A 13,691-nucleotide genomic window follows, 5' to 3' on the forward strand; every position below is an offset into this window, starting at 1 on the left:
GTTTAGGTTTGAAGCTCTCGACCTCTTATAAGTAAAGCACCGCAAAATAACTTCATTTAATAAATTCTTTAAATGATAAAAAAAAATTTTCTCCGGGGTTTTTAAATCAAAACTCTCTGAGGCTAAAGAAAATTGTTAGTACAGGGCGCTGTCGCTAACCTATGCATTGTAAACGGAAATAGATATAAAGTGCCTGTTCTAGTGAATTACATAACGATGGTGCTATACTTCAACGTCTAGGATCCAGTGGTGCTGCCAACCCTCCTAGTTCCAAATCTTTCCTTCTCCACCCCTACATCGATGTCAAGGGCGAAAGATGGTGCGGGTTCTTTCAAACGAGGATGCCCATTTCGGCACAATTTTCTAAAATAATAGCCCATTTGCGCACAGTTTTTAGATTTAATTTTTACCAAAACCCAATTCCGCACAGTTTGCAAAAAAAAAACATTTTCATTTTCTTGTTGATTAGGTTAGGTATCGTTCGGTTCGGTTAGGGTTAGGTTAGGTTAGGTCAGGTATCGTTCGGTTCGGTTTGGGTTAGGTTAGGTATCGTTTGGTTCGGTTAGGGTTAGGTTACGTATCGTTCGGTTCGGTTCGGTTAGGGTTAGGTTAGGTTAGGTCTGGTATCGTTCGGTTCGGTTTGGGTTAGGTTAGGTATCGTTCGGTTCGGTTAGGGTTAGGTTAGGTTAGGTCAGGTATCGTTCGGTTCGGTTTGGGTTAGGTTAGGTATCGTTTGGTTCGGTTAGGGTTAGGTTATTTCTTGGTTAGGTTATGCTACAATAGAGGCGAGAGAATATAGACGCCCGTATACGGACAAGATTGTCCGTATACGGTTGTACTTAGTGTAGCTGGGAGGAGGGGCTCATCCCCCCTTTTAGTTCTTCTCTCTAGGTCGTGCCATGCCTGAGGGGGTGGGGGTTACGTTGAGCTGGTGGGAATGAGGGGAAGGTGCATAACCATTGTCATGCCCTCTGGGGGGTCGCGGGAGATCTGGTTGATTATTACTATTTGCCAAGTGTGTATCGTGCCTGAGGGGGTGGGTCTGGGAGGAATTGATAACGTCACGTGTCACGTGCTGGTGTTGGCGGGCATTTTGAATTTATTATTAGTGTATTGGTATGACGTCACGTAATTTATTGGTATTGAAGGCATTCAGTGTCCATAGTGGTATTATTTCGATGTATCTTTAGGATATTGTGTACACACCCTTCCTGTAATGCTATTATTATTAAGGTATCTCCATGTATGATTATGTTATATTACATGAACTAGATTTAAGTGCGATGAGGAAACATTGCAAAATACATTTACAAATTAAGCTACGACGTTGTTCTAGGTGTACTCATGTTTTGTATTGTTAATATTAGGTGTATCTTTAGGATATTGTGTACATTTAGGATATGATTTATATAGGTTCAGTAAACCATTTCTACACCATCCTGTAATGCTATTCTCTGTATGATTTTAAGGTCTCTCCATGTAGGCTTATGTTATACTCAAGAACTAGTTTTAGTGAGATATGGTTTACATTGAAAAAAGGTTCAACTAACAATATGATGCGGTTCTAGGTGTTCTCCTGTTTTGTGTATTGGTTATCAGGTTACTACGTTAAAACCATAGTACACTTTAGTATCATAAACGTGGTATTACGGCAGTTTTTGCACAGTTGGGTAGTTGATTAGAAGTTAAAATGAAACAGTACTGCTAAAACATCAGAAATAAAATTTGATTCACATTAGTTTTAATACGAATTTGGAGAATAAGTACAATTACTTGAGTTAAAATGCGAAATATTACTAAAAAAACATCAGAAAATACGGGTTGCATAGAATACATGGTAAATAAGCACAATACTAGTTATTAAATTAAAAATCCTCCATAGGATTGACTGAAAAATATATATTTTTACTACGCGCTAAAATATTGATATACAGTTAAAACGCCCAATCGTTACTGAAAAACATCATTAGAAAATACGAATTACAATGGTTTTGATATCAAACAAATTCACTAAAATGCAAAATTAATACTACTTCAAAAAAAATCGTAGTACAGGATGATGAATCACATATAGTTGCATAAGCATATGCCATCATCGAAAGTATAGCAATATTACTGCATGCGAGATTATTAAGTACATATATACCCGTGTACCTTCATAGAAAATATAGCAATACTACTTTTAATATGATTTAAAAGCTACAATGGTTATTGTACGATTTTAGTACAAATATTAGGCTAATTATTAAACTAAAATGTTCACAGGATAGACGAAAAAATATATTTTTCTATACACGCTAAAATACTGATATACGATTACGGATAAAAATATCGAAATATTACTAAAAAACGTTACTATAATTATCATCAAAAAATAAAAATTACACTTATACAAAACAGTATAAATTCAATACTAATTTTTATACCGAAGTGCTAGTATATATTAATTAAAAACAGCTTATTAAATGCAAAAATATTACCAAAAACGCTGCGTATTCATTAAAATATTGTTACATGTTGATAGTTGAAATACGTTAATATTACTATAAATAATACTTGAAATACTAATTAAAATACTGATACTGGGTATCTAAAATATATACAAGTAACTTATGTCGAAAATGTCAAAGATTCTAGTTAATATAACCGTATGGGGTAGTTTTATAGTCAGATATTATTCGAACTTTATCCACTACGACCTGATATGTTTTGGCCTGGTTGATCGTGATCAGAGTGTGATCTTGTAGACGTCTGATTTGTGGGCCAATAGGGACTTGAACCGAGTTCATTAGAGGTTCACCTTCATTGTTTACTCCCAGTAGTTTCTTCATTGTTTCGAAATTTATATAATTTTCTGTAGAGGCGTTTAAATAAAATCCTTTAACTTTGATAATGTTAGTTTTAGCGCCTGTTTTAGGATCTAGAATGTCCATAGAATAGTTCTTTGGTCCAGCACTCCCCCATTCACAAATATAAGCGTCTTGCCCATAAGGTTCTAATTCATTTTTAAGTTGCCCCAAATAATCGCCTGTGGGTAGCAAATGAGCGCCGTCTGGCGAGAGGTACACTAAACTGTCAGTGTCATAGTAAAAACAAAGGTCACCGACCTTTTCAAGATGCTTTAACAAATGTAATCGCGCCATAGATGTTGTGTAACAAGCGATAACTACGTTTGTGTGTTTGTGCACCAGCTCGTTTTCTAGGATGTGTTCGTATTTTACAAGTACTGTGCTTTCGTTAATTGTTAATAAGCTTTTAACCTCCAAGTCTGGATTTAATATTAGTGCGCATAATTTGTGGGCATCTTTGATCAGTTCGGTAGAGATGTGTCTTGTTTTCTGGCCGAATTTACCCCAAAAAGAGTTAAGCATAAGTTTGCTAAGGCATCTGAGACCTTCATTTTTCTCTACTTTCGTGATATCGAGTTCTACACCCTCTTCGTCTTTGAAGTTTTTGATATATTCCTCTTTGTCTTCTTGAGTCTGGCAATCTGCAGGGAAGCCACTAGCTTGGGCTTTATACTCTAAAAAGGTATTAACGTAATCTTTAAACAGTCCTCCCTGTTTTGTTTTGGGATCGTATTGCGTCACTTTGTATGACCAAGCCTCGTACATTCGCGTGATTTTGTAGCCATTCTCTACTGCATGACGTAACTCGTCGACTACCCATGTGCCTCGCAATTCTCTTTGTTCTGTAGTATGGTCGCAATCACCTTGAAATTGGGTTTTGCAGCAGGTGTAACATAGTGGAAATGTTAATTTCCCGTTAATACGAGCAGGTAAAACTGGATGAATCAGGTTTTGTGTCGGTAATACGTCACACTTGAGAAGACCATCAAACGAAAATATGTCAGGAAAATCGTCTAATATGATTTCAGGATGTCCTATAGGTATCTTGGTGGTTTTATTAATGAATGGGTATAGACTTGTGAAATCCACGTAGTGAATACGCTCCGATCCTGTTGTTTTATGATATAGTTTTGTTGCGCAACATCTTCCTCCGAAGAAAGCATCACGGGGGTCTAATCTTTTTACTACTTTAGGCTTAATGTCATTACATTTTAAAAACTCTGTTATTTCAGGCTTATTTAATTTTTCCTGCTGCCATTCACACTCCCATTTGACATTCACTGTATAACTAAGGGATTCTAATTTGGTTAACATGATCATGCTTCTAATATATCTGGAATTCAGAGTCTGTGCAGGGTCTCCGTGCAAAGCCTTGTTTCTGTTTAAGGGAAAGTGTATTTTACACCCATGATAGAAACACCCCCAGTACTCGAATATTTCCTTGTTGATTTCACAAAATCCGTCTACTTTGAGTTTTTGTATTCTGGTTTCTTTACCTCTAAAGGATGATTTGATAGATATATTTCGTTTGTGCGAGGTCCACTCTAGCCATTCTATAGCCCCTATCGACTGATTTTCGCTAAGTCTATAATAATTAGCGGGTATGATGCCTATAGTATCTGGTTTAAGATAATTCCTGCGAAATACGTAAGAGCAAACGCCAGGAAGAGTAATTGCGCCGCAATTAAATGGATCTACGCCTGTTACTTTAAAGAGTAGCGTACGAAACGTTATACATCCAAGGAATAGTAAAATTGTGTCGTTCTCACAATAAAAATTGAGCTCGTTCAGGAAGTTGAAACCTTTACCTTTACTATCTTCCGAGTTATGCCATTTTAAGAAGGCATCTAAATTTTTCCTTGTAAAATATTGACAGCCATAAGCTTCGATGGGGGGTAGATTACTTTCTATAACATAGTTGGTTTCCTCCTGCCTATTTACATCAAATTTATGTTCTATTACATTGAATAAAAAATGTGGAAAATACCCTTTAGCGGCGTCTGATATGCCAAAAGTAGCGGGAAACTTTGCTAAGGCTACAGGAATGAAATTATAAGAATCCAGAAATAACAAGTTAAACAATTTCATTTCTAAAATTCGAGTTCCGTTAATTTTCAAAGATGGAACGAATTTTTCATCCCTATTAATGATTTCTCTAATTAGTAACTGATTATCATAATTGCTGCCAAAATGTGACAGTATGACGACGTTCTTGACGGCATGCAATTGCATTAAATAATCTAAAAATAAAGCTATAGGATTACCGCCTGAAAATTGTTGTTTACGCTTACCAAACTGACTACACATAATACAGTTAAAATTTAGGGATGTTTCATCTATACAAAACTCACACACGGTTATACTGACTAACAGGATAGCCTGGTGTTCATAGGCTCCTATTTTTTCCTGGCACATCTTCGTTTGTACGCATTCTACGTCAAAGAAAATATACATAAGGTTAGGCTGATTAGGTCTAGGCTTTTTAACGGATGATACTTGCAGAGGTTTATCTTGGATAACCTGGATATAACATAAGTGATTGCTGGGCTGATATTTCTTACAGATCTGACAAAATATCTCACCACACGTATGATATTCGGATCTTCGAGAGAAATCAATAATATTTAAACAGTCTTTACAATGAAAAAGACGCTCACATAGCGGCTTTTTACTGCTGGAAGGTGCTAAGTGGCTTTGATAGCAATCAGCGCCTAAGAACTTTCGTAAACAAGACTCACAAGCTATTTTGGGGCCTTGACAGATAGTGGGTCTCATGCAACTAAAACAAAAGTCATTACATTTATGGGACTGTATTCGCCAATAAGGGATAAGGCACTTTTCACAGAATCGGTCGTGATTAAAAAGTGGTTTTAATTTTGTAATAACGTTATAATGGTTATTTTCCTTTAGTAAATAGAGGCGGGGCCTAGTATCATCGGGATCGTTTTCACCTAAAATTAAGATAGGAACACTATTTTCGAATTTGTAGACGAAAATCGAATATTTATTTAAATAAATTTTGAGCTTTTGAAAAGTTTCGGCAGTCCCGCATTCTTTAACATTTACGCCTGCCTTATAACAAAGTTCTAAAGCAGCTTCTTTCTGCATTTTGTTCTCATATCTGTATTTTGATATTGATTCGTAATGGGTTTTCATCGCTTTGTTGTTTTTGTTGTTCATGTAGTCACGATGAGAAACAGCTACACAAAGGGATCGGGCTAAACACAGGTTGTCAGAATTGAATATACGTACAATACCTCGCCTATCTTTGCAAAATAGATTGAAAGGTTTAATACCTCGGCCTTCAGAGCGCCCTTGGCCCTCTGGCAATCGTACAATGCTAAAAATAATTTTAACAGGACCTAGGAAAAATGCTTCCATTTCGTCATCATAAAGCATAACACTAAGCTGGTCAAAAAGAATATGGGGATCGACTTGATCTGCTCTTCTAAAAGAGAATTCTAGTTCGGACCTACAAATATTTGCCGCACTCTTTAAAGTAATCTGGACGTAATCTGTAGGCCTGTACCTACTAAGAAGGCATTTGGTTACGGTACAAATACTAGCGACGGGATCTTCAGTAACTCTAAGAACTACCTCTCGACCATACATGTTAAAATGTTTGTAAAATCTCTCACTTTGTCCTATTATCTCGCAAGAAGGTACGTTGTCAATAGGTATGGGCTGGTTAGTTTCTCCTCCTCCCCATTGTACATCAATTTCATCGTCAAAAATCGTCTCTTCACAACCGTTCTCCCTCTCTAAGGTATCGTTCAATAGTGTTTCCTCTGTGTGTGGTCCTTGCTCCGTTCGGTCTAGAAACTCGGCTATCTCTTTGTCATATAGCAAGTTGTTGAAGTCGGCGATCTGGGCTTCCTCTTCCCGTATACCCCGCTCAATTTCTTCTTGTCGTTTCGCTAGGCGATCTGTGTATTCATTTCTTAAGGGACTAGGAATTAGATTCCTCAGGTTTTCCAATTCTTCTATGGTAATACAGTCCTCTGGTACTCTTGCAACTGTTTTCATATACTCAAGTAAGTCGAGGCAAGCTTGAATGACATTTAAGTCATCCTGTACTACGAGTTGTGGTAGAGTCTGAGGTCCGTACACCGGATCTATTCGCAGATAGGCGCATAGGTAGAAATAAAACTCGTATATTAAACGTAACGGCCAAGGTCTATTTATAGCCAGTTCGTTCAAAGTTGTACTAAGAGTTTCAGGGTCCATGTTTAACTTTCGGTGTTTGAAGATCGACTGTGTATTTTGATCATTTCCTCAGCCGCTTTTATACTAAATTTCTTAATAGACACGCCCACATTCCTCAATAATTTAACAATAGCCTGATTTATTGCTTATCAGTCACCAGATGTTTTCTCACAATGCATTTCGGACCCATACCTGTTAATAGTTTACCGATTTTATAACTAAAGAACGTTGGATTTGCTTTATGTCAAATAAATTGTCAACAAAAGAGCGGCCTATAAATAGAATTTTGTTATAAACACTGCAAATAAGGGACAATTTTATTGGGGTAATAAATAAAAAACAGGGTGTGTAAAGCGTTTATAGAGATTCTCAAATGAGAAAATATCCTTTGTTATCTTCAAGTCTGTTAAATAATAACGTTCCGAATTTCTCTGATAGGTTATAAAAACCATTGTACATTTTTCAAAAAAAATGCCACCTTAAGCAAACGAAATTTCTTAATAGACACGCCCATATTCCTCAATCGTTTAACAATAGCCTGATTTATTGCTAATCAGTCACCAGATGTTTTTCTCACTATGCATTTTCGGACCCATGCCTGTTAATAGTTTACCCATTTTATAACAAAATAACGATGGATTTGCTTTATGTAAAATAAATTGTCAAGAAAAGAGTGGCTTATAAATAGAATTTTGGTATAAACACCGCAAATAAGGGACAATACTTTATGGGGGGTAATAAATAAAAAACATGGTGTGTAAAGCGTTTCTAGAGATTCTCAATTGTGAAAATATCCTTTGATATCTTCATGTCTGCTAAAAATATCTTTTGTTCCGAACAGGTCGTAAAAACCATAGTAGATTTAAAAAAATTCTACCCTAAGCTAACCTATTACCAAATAGTTTCTCACGGTCTTGAATAACACTATGATTATGTAGGCGAGAAGTAGGCCTACGCAATTAAAAAAGCAATGAATCACAAAATAAATTCCATTGGTAACAATACAAATGGTTCGACCCCCCCCCACAAAGTCATTAAGTCACGTCCCGACGTGTTTACGGAATAGGCTATAAAATATTTTTAATCAACCAGGTAGCAACTCGGCATTTAAATATAACATATTTAATTCCTTAAGAGGCTAAATTTCGAAAGTTTTATAGTAGAGACAGCGCCAATTGAGCTAGTATTCGTTATGAAAAGGTTTATCGGCGGATCAAAATTCTCAAAACAAGTCGCATAGCAAACATTAGACGTCTTTCGCAAGAATAGAACAAAAGACCTTTCTCCACCGATGTGTATACAAAACTGGCATAACAAAAGGCGTATAACTCCGAAATGCTATTGATTGGGTTAATTTCATAGTACAATGATAATTTTCGCTACGGGCTAGTATAGTGATGGAACTGTAATACCTTTAAAAAGGACACAGTTGACTGTGAAAGGTTTGTAAATAAAGAAAGCTAAACCTAGAGCAATTTGTTCCTATATGGACAAATAATTCCAGTATTCCAAAATAAAATTATGGTTTTGTCTGAAAAACGTCACTGTCCGTCTAACGAGGGATTAAGACTTTGAAGCACTTAATTTTAAAAATGTTAACGCATTCGTATCATGGGGACGATAGAGTCAAAGGATTTCTCTTATCATTCATTAATACAAACGGCACACAACAACGTTTCGTCTTCTAACGTTTATTTGTAAACCCTAATTAAATAAACCTGTTAACCTCACTAAAAAAAATCAGAGACTTTGTGAGAATGACTGACAAAAACAAGGATTTGAGCGTGATTTTTCTACCAAAGTATTCTTAATCTCGTCAAAGTTCTGTATAGGCGTAAATATCTGGCAAGGACTGTTTTACTCTACCCAACTTGTTAACAATGTTGAACCCCCAACCAGTATTTAAGATAGGCTTAAGAGACTTCATCGAGCGGGAAAATCACAATATATTGTATGGTTTGCGATAAAAAAGGTTAAAAATGTACTGTTTTTTAACAAATGTTTTGATTAATCCTAGATTGATACAGCGTTTACTTGAGATGTAAGCACTGAAAGTTTTTGATGTAGCTGTCAGATTGAAGGTAAAATGGGGTATTTAGGATAGCTTTGTTACATTATTTGCTACGTTAAAGATGATAAAAGAGCGTTATTTCCTTTAAAAAAAGAACGAAATTAGTCTCCTATAGTTCTGGAAAAATACTCATATATTTTCATGGTTTCGGTTAGCGCAACAAAGACATAACGTGTAGAGACTTGTCAGGATAATGACTGCGGGGCAAACCCCTTGAATTAAATGTTTCGTGGTAGGAAGAGTCATTAACTAACAAAACAATAAATCAAAAAATAAATTCCATTCATAACAATATAAATGGTTCGACCATGCCCCTAAAAGCCATCACGTCTGAACGAGCTTACGTATAAATAAAAACGGATGGGGATAAATCCTTTTGTTATGGATCAAGTTCGACCTCCCCCCTTTAATGTCATAAAACCAGGTGGGTGGTCCAATTAAAGAAAGGACAATAAATTCCAATGTATCTAAAAAAAGCTATGAGCATCAGACAACAATCGAGGGAAGCACCACCCTAAAGTCTGAACATCTCAAGAATGAGCGACCCTAACCACTAATACTAGTGTTATCATCTTAAATTTAATCAAAGCAGTCGTCAAATTTTGTAACTATTGGTGTAAAAACCCGTATTTTTCATGATATACAAATTTACTAGTAAGGAATAATTTTAATGACGTAACTGAATGTTTAAACTTAACCATTTCGTAAGATTTCTCTCTTTTGTTAGTCCGTTTGTACGTTTCTGTTTGTAATATTCCCCCGTTTGTATATACTCTCGTATTGTATCTAGACTCTTTTGCCATGGAGGGGGGTCGTACCCAAGCCCTGCAGGCTTCACGACCCTATCCCTCGAGCCTTATTTAATAAATAAATAAATAAATTGCAACGATAAGAGTAAAGTTAGTTTTGAGGTATAGAAAATTAAATTCCTTAAGTCTGCAACACCATCGCGTTATGTATTGAAATTAATGATTCTGAAATTAATGAAAATATGCTTTTCATCGAATCATTTTGATAAATATATTGCGAAAATCATCGCAACGTTTTTAGTCATGTGAACTCTTTTTCAAATGACTCGTTTCGTCATTTTAAGGCAACTAAAGAAACAAAGTGAGTTGGATTAACTGAAGTCAGTACTTTTTCAAACTTTGTATGCAATTCTCTGGGGAATTTAGGAAACCCAAATAAGCATTTTTTATAGAAAAATGTTGCGTACAATTTTTCCTTCTATTGCTAGAGATCCACGATTCATGCACTGACATTAGCTAAATGACACTCTGTGTTGTACTTTGAACTTTTCGCTGGTGTTATATTCTGTTTTAGTAAATAGGGATTTATGTTTTTTCTAAAGGTGTTAGTTAAAATCTGTGTTTTTCCCTAGAACAGTGTAAATAGCAGTGATATTCTAGTGTGAAACTATGTAGATGATTCGACATTGTAAACATATATTTTGGGTATTTTAATACTCGTGCTCGAATGGATGGACGTTTCCTAAGAAATACTTTGTTTAATTAGCTTAGTCTCTGTATAGTAAAACATTGCTATACTATTTACTGCGAAGAGGGGGGGGGGGGTTAAGAGGTATTAAATTTTTATTTAAATAGAAAAAAATTGGTGAAATTTTGCTAAATCAAAAGTGTTTTTGGTGAAACATAGAGTAATTTTGATAAATTTAGCTAAAATTTATCGAAACGTTTTAATTAATTTGAAATGTTTTTCAAATGACTCGTTCCGTGTCAGTCAATTGTCACGTGCATGACTGATTTCGTGTCGGTGGTCTATTCAATTTACCATGTATTCCTATGGGTTTTTAAAAATTTTAAATGCTCAATTTCGTTGCGAAAAAATGTAACGTGGTTGATCAAAAACGTTTCGATTGTTTTTTACTTTTAACACGAAATGCGTTGTGAATGATGCTTCTTTCAATACCGTTTTTACGTTTTCCACAAATTTTTGTTTTACGCTGCCGATAATTTTGATAAATATAGTATAGTCAATGCTTCGGTCTAATGATATATTGCCTTTCTGTTGACGCAACGGAAACATCTTAAACTTGTTGAGACTTGTCCTAATAAGGCCCTCGGGGCAAACACCTGTAATCAATTAAATGCTTGAAACCCCCTCGTAGGATGAATCACCAGCCCCTATTAATAAAGCAATAGATCACTCTAAATATAAATTCCATTGATTCAATACAAATGGTTCGACCCCCTCCCCCCAAAGCCATTAAGACACGCCTGGACATGTTTACGTATAACTAAAAAACAGATGGAATGTCTTAACATGTTGGTAGTGAGTCATAAATCACTCTAAATATAAATTACATTGATAGCAATGCAAGGAGTCAAGTGACATTGCCATGCCCCCCCCTCAAAAAGACCTTTAGACACGTCTGAACGTGCTTGCGTATAAATAAAAACAGATTAGGATAAATTCTTTTGTTATGAACCATGTTCGACCTCCTCCTCCCCCTTAATGTCATGTAACCTACACCTGCTGGGTTGCCAAAAGGGGATTTTGTAAACCATAGAGAGTAATTTCACTTCCGAACTCTGGAGAGAAAGGTTGGTGACAAGGTTAGTAAGAAATCATGTGTTACGGTATATGTAATTCTTTTTTGATTAAAATGTCGCTTAAAATGTGTGCTAATTAGAAAATATATGAAGCAGTCTAGCTATATTCGTGTATACTTTAGTTAGGATCAACATTTTATGATGTTTTATAGTAATATTTGTTCATTTTAACTGATTACCAGCTACCAAGTTGTGTAAAAACTGCCTTAATTCCCCTTTTATGATATTACAATGTACTATTTTTTAACATAGTAACTTAATAACCATTACACAAAAGGAGTACACCTAGAACATCATCGTAGTTTAGTTTTCAATAAACTACGAAAACCTTATGTCAATTAAAACTAGTTCCTGAGTATAACATAAGCACACATGGAGACCTCAAAATCATATACAGTATAGCATTACAGGATGGTGTAGAAAGGGTTTACTGAACCTATATAAATCATACACATTATCCTAAAGATACACCTAATAATAACAATACAAAACATGAGTACACCTAGAACCGCGTCGTAGCTTAATTTGTAAATGTATTTTGCAATGTTTCCTCATCGCACTTAAATCTAGTTCATGTAATATAACATAATCATACATGGAGATACCTTAAAATCCTACAGAGAACAACATTACGGGAAGGGTGTGTGTAGAAAGGATCTATTGAACCTATGGAATTACCCGTAAATTATATCTTAAATGTACACAATATCCTGAAGATACATCGAAATAATACCACTATGGACACTGAATGCCTTCAATACCAATAAATTACGTGACGTCATACCAATACACTAATAATAAATTCAAAATGCCCGCCAACACCAGCACGTGACACGTGACGTTATCAATTCCGCCCAGACCCACCCCCTCAGGCACGATACACACTTGGCAAATAGTAATAATCAACCAGATCTCCCGCGACCCCCCAGAGGGCATGACAATGGTTATGCACCTTCCCCTCCTTCCCACCAGCTCAACGTAACCCCCACCCCCTCAGGCATGGCACGACCTAGAGAGAAGAACTAAAAGGGGGGATGAGCCCCTCCTCCCAGCTACACTAAGTACAACCGTATACGGACAATCTTGTCCGTATACGGGCGTCTATATTCTCTGAGGCGTGATATTAAACTTGTGATTTGTAGAGCTCGGCATTATCTATCCATTATCCACGTAATTTTATGTTTATCCCTTATCGAAAATTATCCACAGAACTTACGAGTTAAATCGTATTATATCCACAACTCTGTTTATAAGTAATTTGTGGACAATGGATAGAAATGCCGAGCTAGAGTGATTTGACCATTGCACTATCACTATCGATAGAGAAAAGTAGTGTCCCCTTGTTAACTGAACATTGATAATTAAAATGAAATATAAATGGATAAAGTTCGTGGTGGGCAGCTGTTGTAAAGTGACCCAGATGGAGACTTTGAGTCAATTATACTTTTTTGGACGGAATAAAAATTGTCTTCGATACGAATTATAAGGGCGTAAGGTGATGGAATTATTGTAACTAAAAGGTAGAATGATTTTGAACGCGAAATAGAGAGGAATTCCTGTATCGGCAAAATAAATTGTTTGTTTTACAATATATAGTCACTTACTGAAATTTATGATTTGAAAGACTATGGGGCGCCGTTTCGGACAAAATTCCAAAAAAATATGAAAACAATAATATGAGAGTGGGAAACAATAATTTGAGGGTAGAAAACAATAATTTGAGGGTGGAAAACAATAATTTGAGGGTGGAAAACAATAATTTGAGGGTGGAAAACAATAATTTGAGGGTGGAAAACAATAATTTGAGGGTGGAAAACAATAATTTGAGGGTGGAAAACAATAATTTGAACGTATAAAACAATAAAATAATTTGAGAGTGGAAAACAATAATTTGAGAGTGGAAAACAATAATTTGAGAGTGGAAAACAATAATTTGAGAGTGGAAAACAATAATTTGAACGAGGAAAACAATAATTTGAACGAGGAAAACAA

At 35.7% G+C, this 13,691-nt stretch overlaps 2 protein-coding genes across 2 annotated transcripts; both read right to left on the reverse strand.

Moving 5' to 3' along the window:
* Positions 1 to 3,322: 3,322 nt before the first annotated feature.
* On the reverse strand, positions 3,323 to 5,156 carry LOC149584693 (uncharacterized). Its single transcript, XM_089863493.1, has 4 exons — positions 5,141 to 5,156; positions 4,754 to 4,885; positions 3,613 to 4,666; positions 3,323 to 3,523 (listed from the first exon to the last, which is right to left on the reverse strand). Exons 1-4 carry the CDS (start codon positions 5,154 to 5,156, stop codon positions 3,517 to 3,519), a joined length of 1,209 nt encoding a protein of 402 aa, XP_089719619.1. The 3' UTR covers positions 3,323 to 3,516.
* Positions 5,157 to 5,171: 15 nt separating this feature from the next.
* Positions 5,172 to 7,766, reverse strand: LOC149584694 (uncharacterized). The gene is made up of 2 exons (XM_089863458.1): positions 6,488 to 7,766; positions 5,172 to 5,451 (listed from the first exon to the last, which is right to left on the reverse strand). Exons 1-2 carry the CDS (start codon positions 7,074 to 7,076, stop codon positions 5,282 to 5,284), a joined length of 759 nt encoding a protein of 252 aa, XP_089719584.1. The 5' UTR covers positions 7,077 to 7,766; the 3' UTR covers positions 5,172 to 5,281.
* Between the last annotated feature and the right edge of the window lie 5,925 nt (positions 7,767 to 13,691).

The sequence above is a fragment of the Phalangium opilio genome, unplaced genomic scaffold (assembly GCF_054372755.1).
Source record: "Phalangium opilio isolate 3A_F unplaced genomic scaffold, DU_Popi_V2 ptg001170l_1, whole genome shotgun sequence".
Taxonomy (NCBI): domain Eukaryota; kingdom Metazoa; phylum Arthropoda; class Arachnida; order Opiliones; family Phalangiidae; genus Phalangium; species Phalangium opilio.